Source organism: Poecilia reticulata, linkage group LG19, assembly GCF_000633615.1.
Source record: "Poecilia reticulata strain Guanapo linkage group LG19, Guppy_female_1.0+MT, whole genome shotgun sequence".
NCBI classification, from domain to species: domain Eukaryota; kingdom Metazoa; phylum Chordata; class Actinopteri; order Cyprinodontiformes; family Poeciliidae; genus Poecilia; species Poecilia reticulata.
In genome coordinates this window covers 15,321,797-15,343,610 of record NC_024349.1, presented here as the reverse complement: position 1 = coordinate 15,343,610, position 21,814 = coordinate 15,321,797, and the positions used below count along the sequence as shown (strand labels likewise).

At 38.1% G+C, this 21,814-nt stretch overlaps 1 protein-coding gene across 1 annotated transcript in view; it reads right to left on the bottom strand.

Annotated features, from left to right (window-relative positions):
• Positions 1-21,814, bottom strand: part of sdk2b (sidekick cell adhesion molecule 2b) — a 312,139-nt gene that overhangs the window by 59,853 nt on the left and 230,472 nt on the right. The window contains exons 5-12 of the mRNA XM_017310701.1: positions 12,592-12,725; positions 7,805-7,916; positions 7,204-7,394; positions 5,695-5,778; positions 5,362-5,556; positions 3,875-3,991; positions 2,163-2,330; positions 1,743-1,845 (exon numbers count right to left, since the gene is read on the bottom strand). Of these exons, the coding sequence (XP_017166190.1) occupies positions 1,743-1,845; positions 2,163-2,330; positions 3,875-3,991; positions 5,362-5,556; positions 5,695-5,778; positions 7,204-7,394; positions 7,805-7,916; positions 12,592-12,725 (1,104 nt within the window). The remainder of the gene's footprint in view (positions 1-1,742; positions 1,846-2,162; positions 2,331-3,874; positions 3,992-5,361; positions 5,557-5,694; positions 5,779-7,203; positions 7,395-7,804; positions 7,917-12,591; positions 12,726-21,814) is intronic.

Sequence of the window (21,814 nt, the reverse complement as noted above, 5' to 3'; positions counted from 1 at the left end):
TTTGTGGGGAAAAAAAACAGCTATTACCAATAAAACACAGCATCACAGATAAACCGGTAAATGATTGTAGCACAGAATGTTGTTGCATCAAAAAACTAGTTTTTGTGACTTCAACAAGTAAAAAAAAAAACAAGTTAAACTTACTAAAGTGTGTTAAGTTTGATATCTCATTTACTTAGTTCAGCAATTCTATGAGCTCATTTTTTGATTGTAGTTTTGACAACAAATATTGTTATTGTTTAAAAAATATAAGATTTGTTCTGCTCTAATACTACTTAACTTACACTAGTATTTGGTGAATTTTTCAGAAAAGTGAAAATGTTTTTTTTATCATTGGTGGTGAATATATTATAAAACAGATATTCAACAAAAAAGTAAAAATCCAGATGTTTACTTTGCGGCACTTGGTTACCAGACAAATGCGCACATCTCTTAGCAACAGATTACAACAAATATTGTTATTGTTCAAAAAACATAAGATTTTTTTCTACTCTTTTGAAATACTACTTAACTTACACTACCTACTCCGTGACAAGAATTGTGCAGTTGGTGAATTTTTCAGAAAAGAGTAAAGATATTTTTTTGTCATTGGTGGTAAAATATATCATAAAACAGACATTGAACACAAAATTAAAAATCAGATTTATACTTCGTAGCAGTTCGTTACAGGAAAGAAAAAAAAAAAGCTAATTTCTTAACACCAATTTAATTATTGTTTATAAAACATAGGCTCTTTTGAAATACTGCTTTTCTGCTTAGACACATTAAATTTACAGTTGGTTAAATTTAGCAAAAATAAAAATCAGATGTTTACTTTGTGGTAGTTGGTTACCGGAAAACGCGCTCATCTCTTAGCAACAGACTTACAACAAATATTGTTATTGTTGAAAAAACATGAGATTTCTTCTGCTCTTTTGAATTCTACTTGTCTATATAGTATATTTGTATATAAATATATTATATATATACAAATAATATATATATAATTATATATAATATATATATTATATATAATATATAATAATATATAATATACTCTATATATTATATACTTGTCTATGTATATATTTATACTATTCAAAATGAAAACGTTTTTGTCATTGGTGGTGAATATACAGTATCATAAAACAGACAGTCAACACAAAAGTAAAAATCTGATTTATACTTCGTGGCAATTCGTTATCCAAAAAAAGGCTAATGTCTATCACCTAATTAATAACAAGTAATTTTATTGTTTATAAAACCTAAGATTTTAAAATATCGTTTACGGTGAATGGAAGCAGCAGTTATTTTGAGGTGTATAGTAATAGGTGTCTTCCATGCATTGCGTTAAGCATTGAAATACCTTGCAAAGCAAGATATTTCAATGCCCTCCTTTGCATTGCTGTGACAGGCCCCAATTAGGTGATGTCTGTTGGATTTTATTTACAGGTATAAAAGTAAAATTGTTTTAAATACATTTCAGATATATCTTTGAAAAAAGATTCTAACTTGTGTATGATTTCACTTATACTTTAGTATAAAAATCACAATAAAATACCTTGTTAATGATTGTTTTAATATCAGAAAATGTGAAACATTTGGATGTATATGAATTCTTTTGCGACGCAATGCTGAGGTTATTTATATTTCCAGAGATAAATTTTATGCCATCAGTTCAAGCAACATTCTGGAAAATTGAAGCCATACTGTCTCCGATACAATGCGTCCATGTCTCCACGTGTTTGCGAACAGATCCTTACCTGATAATTACACTAGGGTCATGTGTGACTCCACAAGTCATAATGGCTTTGGTCCCTTTGATGACACTCTGATCCTGTGGGGGTGTGGTAATCCGAGTACGAGCTGTGGAGACAAATCAAAGACATGTGGGAATAGAGGAAAGCCGGCGGAACGTGCTTYCTSAAATGAGMAGGGTGAAGAGAAAAAGAAAAATCCCCAAGAACTTCAAAATGAATTTCAGAAAGCTCATTTCAGTTAAACTGACAAGTTCCAAATGAAGAAACTAAATGAGTGTTTCACAGACCATGTTTTATTCATACTTCTTAATAAAAGGATTCGGCTTTTGCACCTGTTGCATTCTCCCCCCTCCCCCTTTAAAGATTTTCTCTAAAATATTCTGCATTAAATGCGTGTTTGGTAATCACTCCCTAAACACTTACCCCAGACAATGAGGTCAGCGGATGCCTCATCGATGCCCCTCGAATTACTTGCCATACAAGTATAGGTCCCGGCATCGGAAATGTGTGAAGGGGAGATGAGCAAACTGCCCGACTCCAGCAGAGTAAACCTGGGCAGCTGCACAGAACCGCTGGCCAACACACGCTCACCTAAGGTTATTGAAAGGCAGGAAAAAGGAAGAGTGAGGAGATAGAAGATAAATAAATACAGAAAAGCAACAGACAGAACAATAAATAAAATATATATATTAAAAAAATGGATTCTGGGAGACCAGAGATACAGGCTCGGGTTGCTATTGGGATGCAATACATTTTCCTGGCGAAACTCCGCTGAACTGAACCAATTTAATCCTAAAGTAAGTCACTGAAAATATGTCTCCATATATAATTGATAAAAAAAGTCATGCAAAAATACATTAAAAAAATGCAGTATTTCCACTTGTACTTCCTGTACTGACAACAAAAGAGTACCGTATTGTCCGCACTATAAGGCGAATATTATAATTATTAATAATATTAACTATTAATATTATTATTTCTTATAATATTATAAGGATTATAAGGCGCACCTTCAATGAATGGCCTATTTTAAAACTTTTTTCATATATAAGGCGCACTGGATTATAAGGCGCATAGAATAGACGCAGCTCTAATAGACGCTACAGTAGAAGCTGGAGTTGCATTAAAAAGCTACTGTTAAAATACGGTAGCTTTAATGTAGAACTTTATCTAAATGATTTCCAGAGGTGAGTAGTAGCTATTTTATTATTTACCCTTAATTGAATGCGTTTTTAAAAAAGGAGTACTTTTTACCTCTTCTTGAGTTGTAATTATTTTGAAGTGATGCTATTCAAAAATGAACCAGACACACACCTGTACAGTTTATATTATAGTGAGACGTCTTGCTCGTACTCAAGCTTTGTTGTTCTTGTTTCCATCAGCTGTGCTTGCAGTGGCTTTAGGAAGTCAAGTGAATGGTCCCTGTAAGTACTTTGCACTGTATTGCACATATGTTTACTTGAAGATATTTTCCCATACTGCCCTGCAGAGGTAATCCAAATGTGTCATTTTGTGAGGAAAATCTTTTTATTCGATTATAATCACATTTTCTGTCAATTTCTGAAATCTGGAAAGACCTTTCCAAAACATGAATTTTCTTCTGTTGAAGTCATTGTTTCTTGATTTGTGAAAAATATTTACACACAATCTATACATGTATATACACAGTCATATTTGACTAATTGGAATATGTTTCGATGAGGCTCATTTGTCAGACTAAGTGTATTTTGAACATAATCTTCAAGCAGGTATTCAACATATTTTTCATTAAGCCAACATTTTTGTACTATGATTTTATTGGTCCGATGCAACAATATCTAAAAACTAAAATGTCGTATTTTAGTTATTGCTATGTGGAAACTCATAATAAGCAAAAACCAAGGCTTCAAAACATCTCTGTGTAATAATCAATGTAATATGCAAATGAATTCAATTACTGGATTAATGAACATTGCAATACATATGCACCGAACAGAGGAGCTTTTTGTCACGTTGACAATTCTGAAGCACAGCATCCATGAACGTAGAAGAAAACAGGGAAGCTTATAGATGTAAGAGTGACATAACAGCCATCGTAAACTCTATACTGTGTATAAACTGTATACGTGTGCACAATGTTTGTGTGTAACAGAGACCTTTCTGCCAGGTTATGGCAGGCCTTGGAGCTCCTGAGGTCTCACAGTGCAGGATAATTGACATCCCGTCAATCACCGTGCTGTCAGAGGGTCCGGCTGTGATGTTCGGAGCGATGCCTGAGGGGAGACAAAACACACGCACACTTCAGTCGTGTTACTTCCAAGCACCAACCTGCTGCAACAGAATGCTTAATTTGTGCTTTGTCTCACTAATTTGAAAAGGAGCAACGCTGCCTTCACCCTCCTGCCACTACCGTGTGCCAACTGTCTACGTACGGCAAGATAGAAAATATATGGAAAGGAGAGGGAGAAATAACCTGAGCATAAATGGAAAGGGAAGGCATTTCCAAGGCAACTAAAATCCTTGTGTGTGATGTGCAATAAATCAAAGCCCCTTATGGAATGACAGGAAACTGTATCACTCCCTACAGAAAGGATGCACTGGGAGTTTGTCACAGGAGTGGAGTAAATATCCAAGCAGAGAAGACGCGGAGACATGGATGTATTGAGAAAGAGGAGAGCGACGAGATGAAATCTGAGCCGAGGTAGGCGAAGGAGAGGTACCAGCACCGCGAGAAAAGAAATAAGGATGAAAGGAGTGATTTAGTGACTTGGAATATTATGCATTCTGATAACAAGACGCATCATGGAGTGAAAGCAGCGGGAAAGGAGATGCAGCGAAGAAAATTAGATGTCAGAAACTTGCAGAAAAGATGCACAGCGAGAGTACAATTACCATTGATTTTCAAATTCCTGCAGTGACACAAGCTCAGACAAAAAAAAAAAAAAATGATGTGGAAGTTATTTCCGAATTAGGAGAGAAGCAGCAAACATGGTTCTCAATGATAGGTTTCTGTACTGTAAGCTTAAAATGTCTGAACAATTGTCAGTCCATCCATCATCCTCTGCTTTTCTGAGATCAGGTTGCAACGTACATTTTCAAACTGCGTCCTTCTCCTTCTGCATTTCAACCTTCAACATGTTGATGTGATGCATCAACATGGTGATGATGCATCACATCACTTCCAGACATATCTATATTCAGCATTTAGTTTTTTGTTATTGTGTTGATTTCATTACAAATTAAATCATTTTAAGTGTTTGTCAATGTGTTTAGCATATTAATGATTTTGCAACATAGAGCAAATGAGCCACAAAAGTGACATGCATGCATGGATGCATGGATGGATGGATGGACGGACGGATGGATGGATGCCATATCATTATAGAACGTAGCAGAAATGCATGTAAAGGATTCATTTAGCCCCACTTTTCTCCTTATTTTCCCTCCGCATTTCTATTTTTTGTAATACAATTACACATCATCATCCCTGAATTTGATGAAGGGCTTAAGGGAGCTAGATGGAGATTTAAACTAAAAAAAAAATTAAAAAAAATTCAGAGTTTTATAAAACTAGCTTATTATATCTTTAAGAGCAGTAATTATTCCTGGAAGCAATTTGATGAAGAGCTCCCAGGCCACTCACTGGTAACAGCCAGGTAGGTGTTGGTCTGAACCTCTCCTGCCGAGTTCCTGGCAAAGCACTGAAACATGCCGGTGTCATCAGGCAGCAGACCGTTGACCTGCAGGCTCCCCCCCACCAGGACTCTGTACCTCGGCGTCTTCACTGGATCGATGGGAAGGGCATCCTTGTACCAGACGATTTCTGGCTGGGGAACTCCTGCGGAGAGTCGACAAAGATTTGGATTACAGACAGCGGGTTACAGCCGCCCTTTCAGTATGACTTCATTTAAATTCAGAAACTGTTAAACAGGTCCACCCTGAAAGGATTTGTCAGGTGGAATAAAGCCGTACTCACCCCTTGCTTGACAGGGAATGTCCACCACCTTCTCCATCTCAGCCGTGATGTGTTTCTCTGGTTCCTTGATAAACTGTGGCGGCTCTGACATATCAAAAGCAAAAAAAAAAATGATGTAAAAAAAATAAGGAAGAATGAACTCACAAAAAAAAAGAAATCATCATTACCACAGCCCAGAAATATGATCATTATAATAATTATAATTTGATGTGATCATAAAAGAATGAGTAACAGAGAGAGTGAGATGCAATACTACATCAAAGCCGTCCAGCTGTTGGATCATAAAGCTTAAACAGAAGAAAACATAAAATCCACCTCAAATTCAGGCTTCTCTTTAAAAACGAGCTGCGAAAGCAAGACGGGTGTCAAAGTCAGCAGTATTAAAGCAAAAGTTCACTCCACCTCATAGCTTGAAAACATCAAAGTGTTTGAGTGGGATGGAATCAAAGTGACTCAAGCAATGCTATTAAACCGTTTCTTGAGGGCAACCATTAGCTTCCCTCCTATTTAAATCAATAATGTTTTTCCTGTTACTGCCTCATGAGCTCACAGTCAAGTTGTTCTCCGTGTAACCAAGTGAGACAAGAGAGGTTTGCGTCAAATTTCGGCCACATCCTTTCTTTAAGCCAAAATGCAATGATTATTCCTGTAGCGCCGCTACATGCACGCCGGGTACTTGCAAATATATTCAACACACTTTCAACTTTTTCACATTTTGTCACATCGCAACCATTGAACTAAAATGCTTTTGTTGGGATTTTATGTGACAGACCAAGACAACACGGTGCCTGAGCAAGTCTGGCAGCAACACACAAATCAAAACTACAGATATCAAAACCTCATTCGATAATATATTTATTGAATATATTAAATGGTTAAAAAAATAATAATAATAGAATGAATTTGTATGAAGTCCCCTTAATTTTTACATAAAATATAAGTTTTTACCCACCCTGCTAAAACAATGCAAAGCACCAATGGGGCAATTTTCTTTTTGACAATTTTCCTTTTCCCCTCATTTTGGTCTATAATAAAATTACAACATAATAGGCCGATGTTTGCGATTCTCATGTAGCAAAACTTCAAACATGTCATAAGCCAATGGAAAAGCTGCTTGCAACTCACACCAAGGAATATTAGGTTCAGAAACTTGTAATCAAAGTTGTTCACTTTTTCATACGCTTCAAACAATCCTGATCAGAGTGACACAAGTTCCTCTCAGGAAAAACAATGAAAACTTATTTTGCAAAGGCAGCAGCAAACATGTAATCTTTTTGATTTTGCACTTTCAGGTACGATTAGTCACATCATAAATCATCTGCATTCGGTGTGCGATGTTTAAATTTTTTTATTAACAGTTTTGTCATAAGAAAAAGGTGTCAATCAGTGTGGAAGTAATTAGAAGGCACGGAGGCCTGCAAACACGAATGCGTATAGAACTACGACAGCACTTCAGCACACATTACACGATAACAAGTGAAAGTAAATTGACTGCGTGAGTTTCCTTACCAAACACATGAAGGTAGGCACCAGCGCTGACAGACGGCACGCTGCTGCTGCGGAGAACGGTTTCACATTCGTAGAATCCGGCATCACTCACCATTGGACTGAGGATGGTGAGCCTGCGGTTGAAGTCACTTAAACCGCTGCTCACCAACACTCCGTTTTTACGCCAGGAGATACTCAGCTTTATAAGAGGCCTACACATGTGGGGGGGGGCGGRGAGGGGAGGGGGGGGAGACATCAGATCTAATTTCTCCACTGTACTTGGTAAGCAATATTCAAACCTAGCTTGAGGAGACAAAAGCTAAAGAGATGACCCATGCACGACTCTTGGGGAATGTACAAAATTGAAACAGCAAAGGCTCTCTGCATGCCTCGAGTGTTGTCCTATTCATAACGGAGGCTGTACAATGTGTTAACAGCAAGGGTGACAAGGCAGTGGGGATTTTGTTAACAACAATAAGATGTCTTTTGTTTTTGTTTTTTAAACACTGAATAAACAATGACAAGTTAAAGGTTTGTGGCGAGCGGCTATAGTTGGAAGTTCCTGCAGATTTCCCCCATTTTGGAGGAACAAATCCTTAAACATGTAGATGAGAGTTTTTACCTGGCATTGGCCACGCACTCCATCGTGACCTCTGATGTGCCCGTGACCACACTGGTGTTCCTGGGCGGGATGATGATAGTGGGAGCGATGGGGTCGGCCGGACCTCCAATATCTAGATGGACAAACAAAAATTGCACACGAATACATTGATGCTTTCCAAGTACCTGATTGATTGAAAGAACCGAAAGGAGGAGCAGTGTCGCGAGGCGACTGGAGGATTTTGTATTTAATATCCTATAAATCTCGCCTCCACTCAGCACTCTCTGCGGGTGCCCATTGATGTGAAATATTGAAACTGACCGGCGAACACACCGAGCGTGAGCTATGACTGAGAGACGGGTCGAACAGGATGAGACAGTGCACTGAGTGTGCATAACAAGGTATCTTTTGGAAGACCAAAAAGAAAGAAAAATACTGCCAACATAAAACAAAAGGGCTCAATGGATCCTTGCCTATGCGTTCACTTCACCTGAGTTTTTAAAGCTATCTGAAAACACATTTATTCTTTTGTTTGGGTATGTTTGGAGCATTACACACTGCTGATGGCGTTTTATAGTGTGGGTGTGTTTGTGTGTGTGTGCAGCTTGAAATATGTCATGTCTGTGATAAACTCATAGCGATCTGTCAGTCCTGTCATGCCCTGGGACTGAGCTCATGGCGGCACATGTCAGACGTAGCTACGGGGGATGTCATGACTCAGTAATACCAACCTGGGTTTATTTGCAGGCTTTGATGTACGTAAACACACGTACCTCAGAGCAGGCCAATGATTGACAGCTATTCACCTGAGAGAGACTTAATCCGACAAGGCTTTTGGCTCTTTAAAATGTTTATGTAACTGAAAGCAGGAGCTAAAACGTGTTAATTTTCTTACTTTGGAAGTTTTGAGATATGTGTGAGAGTTCAGTGGGGGAGGAAGAGCTTTAAGACAAATTGCAAATTGTTAGAATTACTTTAATCGTTCAGATGAGTTAAATAGCAAAATATTGCAAAGCACATTTTGAGACCTTTTCTTGCATTTTTTAAATTCAGAAGTGTAAAATATGTTTGAAACAATTTGTGAAAAACCCAAATGATAATCTCATGACAAGCTTTGATTAGATGAGATCAAAGTTCATCTTAAAGCATCTGTAATTTCAGCAACAGGCGGCTGGATGCCAATGGCTGTCACCTTTTTTTTAGGTTTTTTTTTTTAAGTAAAAAAAAAAGAAGAAAAAAGCATGTTTTTTTCCTTCCACTTCACGTTACAGTATCCCAACTTCGTGTCGGGACTGTATGTGACTAAATYCCAAAGAAAGTAAGCATGAGAAGTAACAAAACCAAACCAGGATTTCCGAATTCACTATTCCTTTGTCTTTAGTCATAGTAAATTTCAGAAATGTAAGCATACAATTCTAAGTTCAATTCTTAAATTCAAAAGCTTAACTTTCTCACTCTTTCTCACTTTCTCATTTAAGCTGCCAGACAACCCTCACCAGGGCTTCAACTTTTCAGGATCACATTTTGTCGTCAGCCATCATTAGTAAAGGTCAGGTGTTCCAATTTTCAAAGCTTTACAAATAATCCTCAAACCTAATCAGCAGGCTTTTGCATGTGCACAGCATCTGTCAAATGCTTTGAAAATTACTGCAACTCAGGCAGACAAAGCAGGTAAAATAAATGATGTCTGGAAAAAATCCGCATTTTAATGTTGTCTTCTTTAGTTTGTGATGTAATTGGAAATGGCAGCTAGCAGAAAAAGCTGAGGTCAAATTCAAGTTAAAACAAAACAAACATTTCAAGGTAAGATCCTATCGGTACTTCTTCATGCAAGTCACATTCCATCAGTATAATTTGTGAGATTGTTCTATTGATCAGTTTCACCAGTGCAACTAAATAAAACAAAAAGCATCCGAAGAATCTTGTTGCGTCTTGGAAAAACCGTCTGGTGTAATGACAGACCACAAGACGATTGCTGCCACTACTAAACATCTCTTTTAGAAGAAGTTGTTGCCAAGTTTGACACGTACCAATGGTAGAAATTTGAGTTTTTTTGATCATACTTTAAGTCAAGTCAAGTTTATTTGTATAGCACATTTCAGCGACAAGCTTGTTCAAAGTGCCTTGCATCGTAACAGCATCATATATTTATACTTATTTCCATCCCTGAATTTTTTGTAAACAAACACGTTTTTAGAGTTCTGAGCAGAAACTCGTGGTTGATCTGAGTGCAAGTTGGGCTTTATCAGTTTAGAGTTGAGTATGAAGCATCTGGGATGAGAGTCAGCTCACGCAGGCCTGAGGCAATGGCTCTCAATTGGGAAAAAGGGCTACTACTCTCAGCAGGCCAGGGGTCACCTCAGAGAAGCCCAACCGCTGAGATGGTTAAAGCTTCTGACTGGATGCCTCCTGCCACCCATCCTTTGTCTTCGAGTTATGCGAGATCTGCTCAGGGAGGTAACATGTCAAAGCCAAGCATAATCTCTCTCCAGCAGCATTTTATTTATTTATATAGCACATTTTCAGCGACCAGGCAATTCAAAGTGCTTGACATGAGTTAAAAGGAAATACAAACAAAATAGCAAACCAAAGGAAAGAAAAAAGAGGAAAGAAAACTGATCTAATGTTCTAAAGTATGTAAATTAAGTGCTCATGTTCATGGTTGCTAAGTATCTAATTCCATTTCTAAATAGTGAGTACTCTACATTTTCTGATAAAATACGCTAAAGAGTGACTGATCTAATTCCTTTTCTGGGTTAAAAGTAATATAAACTAAGCAGTGACTGTTCCTGTCAAGTATTTGTGGATTCCAAGTTCGTAGTTATTCTAATTCTAATTCTGATTCCATTTCTGGGCTATATAATGTTGATCTAAATAGTGCGTACTCCACAATTTCTGATATTACTAATAAACTAAAATAATCCATTTCTGGGTTAAATAGGGAGTACTCCACCGTTTCTAACAAAAAAGATGAAAGGACACATTAGGGCAAATGGCAACATTCAGACAAAACAATGGGCAAAACAAAGACACGAGTGAAGGTGGTGACGTCAAAGGGCCATAGAACCAGGTGGCCGAGGCTCCTGACAAAATACGATAAAGGTGTTGTTACTGAGGAATGATGTCCTCGGGCTGCTCAGCTCCACAGCTCCATGGATACATGAGGGGGTGAGGAGGGAAGAGCGTTGTGTTTACATATCTTCAAGGAGATTGGAAATATGCAGCCCTTCCAAGGCCACATAGGAAAAGCCAATTCAGAAACAGAATGTCTTAGGTCGGGAAGATTATAAATTTCAATCTTCCCTAAAGTCTCTCCGATACATCTCAGTTCCCAATTATCCAAATTAGTTTGTTGGTTCCACTGAACCGAAACTAGCAACTTCTCCAAGATTGATTCCACCCCTTTAGAAAGTTGCAGGTTATAATGGATAGTTCCCTTGAATTGGTTTCAGCATTCCCCTTATGCTCAAACCAAAGAAAAAAAAATCTACAAATCAAATAATCAAATTCACCTCACTATGTCAGTCTCTGTCAGAACCTCTCAGTTGATTGCAAGGCAATAGTAAAATCTATATTGCTGATTGAATGAATGATTTGAAAGATGCTAAAGCTACAGGGAAGCAGGAGAAATTAAAACGCCACAAAGTTTTTTTTTTTTTTTTTTTTTGTGTGTGCAAAACTTGGACAAAGTCATTGAAAATATGAACCTGGACACTTCAAATGCGGACAGAAACAGGTTCATGTGCTGTAAACTGCAAGAACTCACAAGCTCCTTCAGCCGCCTGTACATGTGAATGCGTACATATGTGGAGCATATGGTAAATGCTCGAACCAATGCATGTCACGTTTCCATCAGACCTGAAAAGCTGAGCCCTCCCACCCCCACCACCACCACCACCCGCTTACTTCGCCATATAATTCGAGTTGTGTGTGGTTTTGCATGTGTGTGTTCTAGCTCTTGTATAATCAACTCTGCCACTATTCTCAACATGAGCCACGGGCTATTTCTGCTCCCTCGTGTTGTCAGCTATATTATCTTACCCTTACCCTCCTCATTCACTTTCATAATGAACTCCAGTCTACCATGTCATACGATGCTGTCTGTTAGATTCTCTCTTTCATTTCTCTCTGCTCAGCTCAGGCCGGCTGACTGGGTTCGATTTGTGAGTCTTGATTTTTTTTTTTTTGTTGTTGTGGAAGCTGAAAATGTTGCTGAATTTTAACTACTTGGCACTAAGGGAAATAACCTCTTCTGCTTTGTGTGTTTAGTATTTATGCAATATTGCAACAGTATTTTTCATTCTTAAGTGCAAGTTGGAAAAACTCAATTACAAACACTGAGCTTTTTGATCAGGTATGAAATATTTTATACAAAATATGAAGGCTTTTTTTTTTTTTTTTAGTAAGGTCTGATTTTTGACTAATTAAACCATTTCTAACTGGGCTGCATAGTGAAAACAGTGGTAAAAACCATTGGCTTGCATCAAGAAGGTCCTGGGTTCAAATCCTGACCTGAATTCGTTCTGACTGGACTTTTCATGCTTCAGAGAAAAGAGCAACAAAGTAAACATAAGTTTTATGTAAAAGTGTGTATACAAAAGATTTCAATTTTACTATATTTTATATATTTCTCAAGGGGCAAAGTGACTCTTATTTACTGAGAGCCTTGGTGAGCTCCTCTCCAAGTATTCCACTATTGCAAATATAGAGACAGCTTTAAATACTCCAAACAACTTCACTTCGTCTAAATCATTCCTAGTTGGAGCACAGTATGATGAAATTAAAGTATGTATATAAATGTTACTTACTCTCCACTGTTAGAGTAATGGGTTGGCTGGTCTTGTTTTCTCCGTTTATGTCGTTAACCGCTTGCACATAGTAGCGCCCGGCATCTGGTGCCACCGAAGACAGGATAACCAGTGTGTTGTCCAAAGTAATTGCGCTGAAACGGGAACAAAACAATGTGGATTCAGTACAAACAAAATCTAAGACACACATTGCTAAAGTTAAAGCTCAGCCAAGATCTGAGTTCCAACAAAAGTTTCTTCAAAAGAATATGCAGCTGGCATCTTCAGAGGCTGCATTGTCCAATTAAGGCTAAATATGTTTGAAGTGTATTGGGTCCACAGTTGATCCCGCTGCTGAAAGGAACATCAAACATTTTACCATTTAATTACACTGTTCAAGCAGTGTTAAGTCGATTGATTTGCAATGTGTAAACAATGTGTAAGTGCTGAACGAGCATAGGAGAAATATCGACATCCTCTCCTTACTCAAATATGATGTCCTTGCATAATAAGCTGCAGCAATTAATTGGATGTGTGTACCTCGCCGCTTTCTGCGACCTGAACCCTGGCACCTCGCCACTTTTGGAGACAATAATAACATCTTCCTGTACCGGGTGCAGAGAGTCTAAATAAATAAACACAGATTCATTTTTAACCTGTGTGTCTTATGGATCCTAACAACTAGTTTGTTTGACTTTTTCATGCGCTGGCTTTGACTCTATGACTGTACCATCCAGTAACAATGAAATCCTTCTTCCCGTTTCGTGATGTTCTACAGTCACGCAAAGTTTACAGTCGATAGTCTTTTCATCTGGACTTGTTTTGCACAGTATCAGCTCGTCTCCTTACTACTTCTCCATTATCTACTGTTCATTTTTGCATTTCTCTTTGCTTCTGTTTATATTTTTACTAATCACTGACTTAACACATACCAAATAATTACAAAATTGTGAAACCCAAAGACTTTGAGAATAAGAAAATATGAATGTGATAATTAGGGGGTCCAAATGCAGTGAGAGGACTATATGCAACAAAATATAGTCCTCTATATTTTGTTGAAAAAAAAAGAAAAAGCCACGTATGATCAAAAAGAGGATGCACATCTTTTCATAGCTGTTTTAAAACTGCTACCAAGGTAAATTAATCACTCAAAGTACAATGTGAAGCTCTACACACTAGAGCAATGAAGAAAAGGCTGATGATAATGACCTTCTGGAGCTAAAAGACCTCAAACTACTTTAAAAAATAACAGAATGTAAAAAAGGATCCCTGTTTCCCTTTCCTGCTCCCTGGTGAGTGAATGCTGGATGAACTTAACCTTTCCACTCTGTTTCATATTAACTTTCCACACCATATTTTGTTCTGGGCTCAATGTAATTCAATGTAATTTAAATTACAACTGGAACTTGAATTAATTTTCAGCAAACTATTTATAGTCTTTTGAAAGACAATTTATTTATGTGTCTCCAATAAACAATATAATACTGAGAAAAGGTTACATTTGTTTGATCAGGGATGTAGTTTTTCAAATTTGATAAAAATTTACTTATTCAAACATGGTTTTTGACCTATAGTTCATTTAAGTTTAAAGTAGAGGGAAATAAATTTATTGAAAAAAAACAACTGAATATGTTCTCTTGCGCACATGTATTCTGTACAGTTCCTCGAGCTGCTATCAGTACTACACCTAAAAAAACTGATAACTATAATCAAGAACAACAAAAAAATACTAGGTGCATTGCTTTTAGTGGTTTTCTAGCTTATAAGAATGTATTATTAAAGTCAAAAGTAACTGACTGATGAGGTACAGTTTACCCTTCAACATGCGTACGCTGAAATATCAAGGCTGTCTTATGGAGTAAACACAGCAGAACACGTATGATCAATGTAGCATGCGCAGAAACACTGCACCCTTTAACACCACAGACTACCTGAGCTGTCAGCGTTTACAGTCTAAGATCCATCTTCAGACCGACCGATTCCCAAATATGTCAGAAGCGACTGCGGCGACTGAGCTCATTTGGGATTCGCTTCACATGCCGAGACTCTAAATACTCTTTCAAAAGGGGCAAGCAAACTTCAATGGCTGCAGCTCATGATATGCGGTAAATATTTTATGCCAGTTTGCTGGAGCGGTGACATCCTGGACACACGTGTATGAATTATGGATCCCTTCAGGGATGAAGGAAACACAGGAAGTCTCCAAAGCAGTGACTGAATTCCGGGTGACATCTCAGGGATGTTCTAAAATAGCTATGCAGTCCAGGCCTAACTCCTTATGCTGCACCCTAAAAAAATATATATATTTGTTGGTAGCTGTAGCTTAGATGATGACCCCAACCCTTTTTAAATAAAGTTGTAACTGAATGCTGAACCAAAGTGACGAGCTGAAGTAATTGTATCTTTAGAAATCCAACTTTTCATTATATTTCCTCAACTGAATCCAAGTGGTGTGTGAAATTAACTACACACAATGGGGTTATAATTTTGAACATGTAGAATGTAGAAGAGGAAAGAATTGTTTGGAAAAACTCCTTTGTCAGAAGGATGACATGAACAGCAATGTGATCACAGCAGCATATAAGTACTGTCCAATTAAATATTGTCGTTAGTCTAACTAGACAACTTTGTGGCCTGGAAGTAGACGTTTTTCATTCTTCCAAACATTTTCTTGCAGATGCTGATGGCGTTGGGCTCCAGTCAGCGTCAGTGAGGGTCTTAATTTGAGTGATGGATCTAACAGACATTCCACTGGATTCTTCAACTAAACCTCAACGCAGCACAGGTCATATTCCTATGGGGCTACTACTCGAGACTTTTGTCCCAACACTTACAGCTCAACAATCTTGGCACTTCGAAAGACTGAAAGCATTTTTCCCTTCGTCACCAAGGATTTCTGTGTGAATGCCTGACAGAATATTGAAATTAAAGTCAGGCTTATTAGCATTTTTTCCACTTCATAGGGCTATGCTCTGTTTGACTTTAAAGTTTTAAATACACTTCAAATTGTCTTTGTTTTGTGTCTTGCTTATGTTTCTTATTTTGCCTATTCATTGTCGTAATTTGCAGCTCCACTTGCAACCTGCTCCAACAACACAGAAATGTAAATGCGTGTCTTAACTGGACATTGAGATTTTGATGAAAGGTGTTTATGGACAACTGAAAGCTGGACTGAATTAAGTCATAAAGATTAAATACTTATTTTTCACATCTTTACTGTTTATGAAAACAAAAAAATTGGGGTTCCTCATCCCTTCCCGTGAGCTGTTTGCATCTTGAGTTGCTGTTGATTGTTTTTGGAAAATAATTAGTCACAATCAGACATTTCTCTAAAACACTGTTTCAAAAAACTGAAAAAGAAATGGAAAAAAGAAAACAATTTCGAGTTAAAGTAAAACTATTTTTCACTTACATCCATTCATCGACTGCTTACTGTCTGATACACAGTAACATTCACATTCTGACCTCTGATGCTCCCGTTCTTTGTTTCATCCCCCCCCCCCCGCCAAAGACCGTATAAAACCTAAATAGCTTTTCAAACTGCCAGCCAAGTTTAGTTTTTACCCATATTATACACAGTTAATTCAGATTTTATCACTTGTTCGAAGCAAGAGGCAATTTTTTCTCCTTGCCGGTTGATTTTAATATGCTCCCCTGCAGAGCATCTCTCCCTCAGCCTGTAATCAGTGCTGGTGCAGTGGGGGTCAAACACAACTTTGTTACGCAGCTTGTTCAGCAGATGTAACTGCTCCCAGAGCTTGCCGGGCCTCGGGGATCAAAGACCACATGATGCTGGAAGAAAATAAAAGTAAGCCAATTATGCTGAATGGCTTTACGAGTGTCTCAAGGAAGCAGGAAGAGGAAGATAAGAGTTCAGTTTCAGAAAGTAATGAAATTGTTTTGGGGTTTTTTCTCCTCCACAAGCTTCCTGCGGTTGATGTTGTTCTTCTTTATCTCTCATTCACTGTCTGAATGCATTCCAGTCATCCTTATTCAACTCCCCGTCTCCCAGTGGTGTTGTGAGCAGCTGTCTGAGGCGCGTCTGTAACGATAACTTACCACGCATCCGGCACGGTGCAGGGATTTATCAAGCAGGGAAATTTGGACAAATCAGATATGTGCGAACATGCCTCGGTCTCTGTCTATTTTTTTATTTTTTATTTCTTGTTTTTTATGTTTGATTTCACAATACTCTTGTTTTCACTCTAACACAATTTCCTTTTCCATTACTATGCTCCAAAAAGAACTGTGATGCACTTGAGAAGACGCCAAGCTGGACTGCAGCTCAGAAACAACTCTGCTGCTTTCATACAGCAACAAGCATAGTTAAGTCTCGAACGCAATTAATGTCTTGTGGATGAAATCAAGGGTGATTTTGATTGACTTCTAGTTTTATCTTTCATTGGCACTTTCATCAATAATGATGTGGAGGATGTGTTTTTGATTGAGATGGAGAGACATGGGGCTTTAAATGTTCTATTTCTTACAAGCCGCTTCCCGTCTCTAATTTCAATTATTACAAATACATTGAATCTCCTCGAAATTAAATTAACAATGATCCAGACCGCTCTCTTTAATTAAAAAAAACAAATCATCCATGGACTCTTTTTTATCTCTTCCAGTCTGTTTCAACCAGAATTTGTCAGCTGTGTGCCTACCATGTTCTGTTAATCCAGTCGAGAGAGGACCCAGCTCTAACAAACACACACACACACACACACACACACACACACACACACACACACACACACACANCACACACACACACACACACACACACACACACACACACACACACACACACACACACACACACACACACACACACACACACACACGCACTCACACCAAACTGGAGTGTTTTGGCATCTGTCACGGTGTGAGGAGGCCTAACCCTGCTCCCCTTCCCTGGATCCCCATTACATGTAGACAAACAGCCCCCGTTGGTTGAGGGTCTCCCCCGAAAGTGACAGAGCGAGAGAGAAAAGGTCAACAGAATCAAGCGGCTCACATCGCTGGCTAAGTTATGAGTCAAACTACGGGTAGTGGACAGATGATAGCGAAAGAAAGGTGTAGCAAGAGCAACAGGCTGCATGCCCCACTGTTCTATAGACAACTGCTGAACAAAAAAGCCCAGCACCAGCTCCTAGAGATGGAAAAGAGAGAGGGGGAAACAAGTGCTTCTAATGAAAATAGTCAGTCATTTTTTTGTTTTTTTTGTTTTTTACCTGAGGCACAAACTACAGATTTGTCAAACRATTTTGTCTTTGCCTCAGTGCTGTTTTGTGTTTGTGGGGTTCCTACACATTTGTCACAACAGAATTACATACGTTTCCACACTCAAGGGCAGATAACTCCAGAAGCGTGTGGGTGGATGTCTTTTTTTTTTTTTAATGTTCATCCAAAGACAAACATGGACAAAATATTTTCTTGTCCAGACTGAGAAGCAGAAACTCACTGACTGAGTTAATTAGCAGTAAAACAAATACTTTGAGCTCTAATATTTCTTGTCATTTACAGCCCACACATGTGCATGAATTCACTTTTGTAGCCTTGATTCATCAAACTTTGGTCTTATTCTCTGTAAGATTGTGTGTGTGTTTTTTTTTTTTTGTTTTTTTTTTTTCGGTAGCACCTGCTGTTTGATATTACTAAAAAAACAATTACCTTTAATTATATACAGCTGGTTAGCCAATTACCAACAAAACAGCAGAAGGTCAAAATAGAAAATCAACAGATTAATCTATGATGGCAATTAATCTTGTAAATTATTGTTTTAACGCTGCTGTGCCACAGATGAAAATTAAACACATGGAAATTTGTTTCCTGAGATCCAATTAATTCAAAATGTTCAAGCTGACTAATCAACTATTAAATAGAAGAAGAAATAAAACACCAAAAATACTAAAGGTGAGACACATTGGCTTGTTTTTATTTTGTAACCTTGAAGACAATTAAATTGTTAACAATTGTACTGTGAGTTATATATATATGCTTTAATGTAAGTCCTCTTTTGTACAAGACACATTTGCAGCGTCTTGCAGGGCTTTGCAAAACTATTAATGCCCTGTGATTTTTCATTTTGCTGTAGTACAACTGCATTATGCGTTGTTAGAATGTAGTGCACAATTGCGCAGTGAAATGACAAAAATATTTTTTTTTACAGAAAATTCTGAAATGTATGGCATGAATTTGTAATCATTTGTCTTTATACTTCTAATGAAAGTGAAACCAGCAACCTTTTGGAACTTACCTAATTACCAAAGAGAGCGCTGAAGTATGTAATTATAAATTACATGTATGTATATAAATGATCAATTCAGACGCCGTAGGTTTGTTAGAAAATATTAGTGGACAAGCGGCGCCAAGGAGACCAAAGAGCATGACCAGTTTGGCCGGAAATAAAGCTGTGGAGAAGTTTAAAGCAGAGTTAGGTTGTAAAACACAGTTCGAGTGCATTTGGACTCTGCAAACCATAATTTTCAGTGAAATGGGCTCACTACAGCTGATGCTTAATTTCAGTGACAATTGAGATACTAAACTTCACGTACAATTATAGAATAATTATTCAAATTTAAATTCATAAAATACTTATTAATCCCTCTTTAATCTCCAGAGTTTCATTCAAATTTAAGATGATTATTTTCACACCGTGACACAAAAAGCCGTCCAGCAGCTCTGTGTACGCAGCTTCTTGTCCATCTCTGATACACCTGACGACTGAATCATCTGTGTATTTCTGCAGGCGACAGGACTCTGACTTGTGCTGGTAGTCTGAAGTGTGCAGAGTGAAGATAAATGTTGAAAGAGAGTTCCCTGTGGTTCTCTTGTGCTCCTAACCAACCTGGTAAGACACACAGTCCTTCAGTCTCACAAAATGTGCTCCATTTGTCAGGTAGTCACTGTTCCAGGTGATGGTTAAGGCCTCCAATTGTGTCTACTGGAAGTTTTTATTTTTTTGACAAAGCAAATCAGGCTGATTTGTGTGAAATTCCCTGGATAAATCAAAGACCATGATCCTCACAGTGCTGCCTGCTTTGTGAGGATGACAGTAGGTTTGTTGAAGCAAGTGTCTTCAACTCCAACTGCAYGGTGAAAGGCGCTCGGGTGGGCCAACAGCAGACTCTTCAGGACCTTCTTAATGTGAGATGTCAGGGCAGCAAGCGCATGGTCGTCGACGATTGACGGGTGAGTTTTCGGTTGTTTTTTTTTTTCTTGAAGAAGGCAGAATGTGTTCCACATCTACAAAACCTTCTCTTGGGTTAAGCTAAGGTTGAAAAGGTAATRCATAATCCCACAGAGCTTCACTGCAAAGGCTTTTAGGAGTCCATGACTGAGATGGAACATAACACATCTGAGGTGTGACAGAGAAGCTGTGAGTCAAATGAGTGTGGGGTGTCTGGTTTGGCGGGGGGTAAGAGAGAAGCGAGCCAAGTTTGTTCCTGAACTGAACCTACTGAAGAATGAATCTGTTCATTGGCTCTGATTTTATCTGCTAGTATGATACTACCAGTATAATGCTAGTTGAAAATACAAAACCCAGCTGCGGTGGATGGAGGACAAATCAGCCTCTGGGTTTGGATGTACTCACCACTTGCTAGCTGGCATTCAAAGCTCGATCTGAAGAAGAATCGTTTCTGATGTTTGCAAACCTGTACCGACGCTTTAAAATCAACATTTATTCTGACAGCTCCCTGTTTTTTCTTCAGCCAAGTAAGCCCACACAAACTCATCAGTTTTTACCCAAAGCGCAGGATCAGGACTGTACGGATGATCCGTGGTCATCGTTGCACCTGGCGAAGAAGATCGGCCTTCCGCCGTCTTTAACTCCGTATGCGCCAGATCAGACACAGCTCCAGATTCTGGTGGGATYGTAGAATCACTGTTAGCGAGGCTAACATTTTGAGAAGCGTAGAGGGATGGTGGTTCTGTTCCATGTCTAATATGAGTTTTAAAAAAACTTGGATATTGTTTTTTTAATCACCTCCTTGTCGCGCTCTTGTTTTTCTTTGGTTCCTGCGCTCCGCTGTCATACTTTCTGTTGTCCATCTCTTTTTCTTTTCCAACTACTCTTTAAATCGCTGCCTGCTCGTATAGCCAGGAAGCCTKGGAGGTAGATGTTTGGCGGACAGTTTGGTGTTTGGTCTGAGTCAGACATATGTAACCCTGAATCAGTGAAGAATATAATTCTGGATTCCAGATACTATCGCTGAGTACTTGTTGGGGCTTGGAGTTCATCCAACTGGTTGGCCAGTGATCACACATCACCCATTATGATTGATGGAAGAGATTGTTTGAACTTTACAATGACAAAAAATGAAAATKTATTTTWAAAAAGTGATCTCACTGGTCATTAAACAGTGTCAWGTGTCTTTCCACTAGWGGAGTGAATCTGTTAACACATATTGWAYRTRTGGTATCTTTGAATGTGGTTTTCAGAYGGAAAGTTTGAAGCATAAGGTGCCCACATKCCAACATGCAATTCTTTTTGAGGTGTGCTGATTCAATAATACAAAATAAAAAAAAATATTTAGTCACCTATGCTAATTTTTTTTTGTCCTTCAGATTCTGTAGCAGAAATAAACTGTTTTGTGTCCTGATTTATAGAATGATATAAGACTCAAATGCAGAGCAGACTGAGGAGTCGAGTAGATGTTGCATATTAATATTACTTAAAGTTGGTAAATAAAGCACTTTTAAAAACCAAGGAGATAACAGGAGATTGACACAGGGCAAAAAAACTGAGCATAACAGGAGGAACCAGCAAGGAGTGAGTAAGATAGAGGAGATTGAATACTGGGAGAGTCAGTGCTGGAACAACAGACTGGGGCTGATTGGCTAATAGACTGTAGGTCTGAGGGAAGAGAGCAGGAAGCAGCCTGAGAAGGAGAGAGAGAGAGCGAATCAGAGAGAGAAAAAGAGAGAGCGGCACAAGGGGTCGAAGRAGAGTAACGAACAAAACTAGAAAAATAAAYCTGACTAACAAAAAATAACAAAACTCAAGGACTAAATAATAAACCTTGTCTAACTAAAATTAAAAGTAGACTACACCAGGTAAAAACAAAATCATTGCTGATCAAATCAAAAATAATAATTAAGGCAAACACAGATGATCAATRAATAAAAACTACAAAACCAGAAAAACCCAAAATCCTGACAATTTTGGGTTGAAAAATACATTTAAGTTTTTACAATGTTCTAAAATTATATGAAGTACAAATAAACACAACATGAGCATACAGTA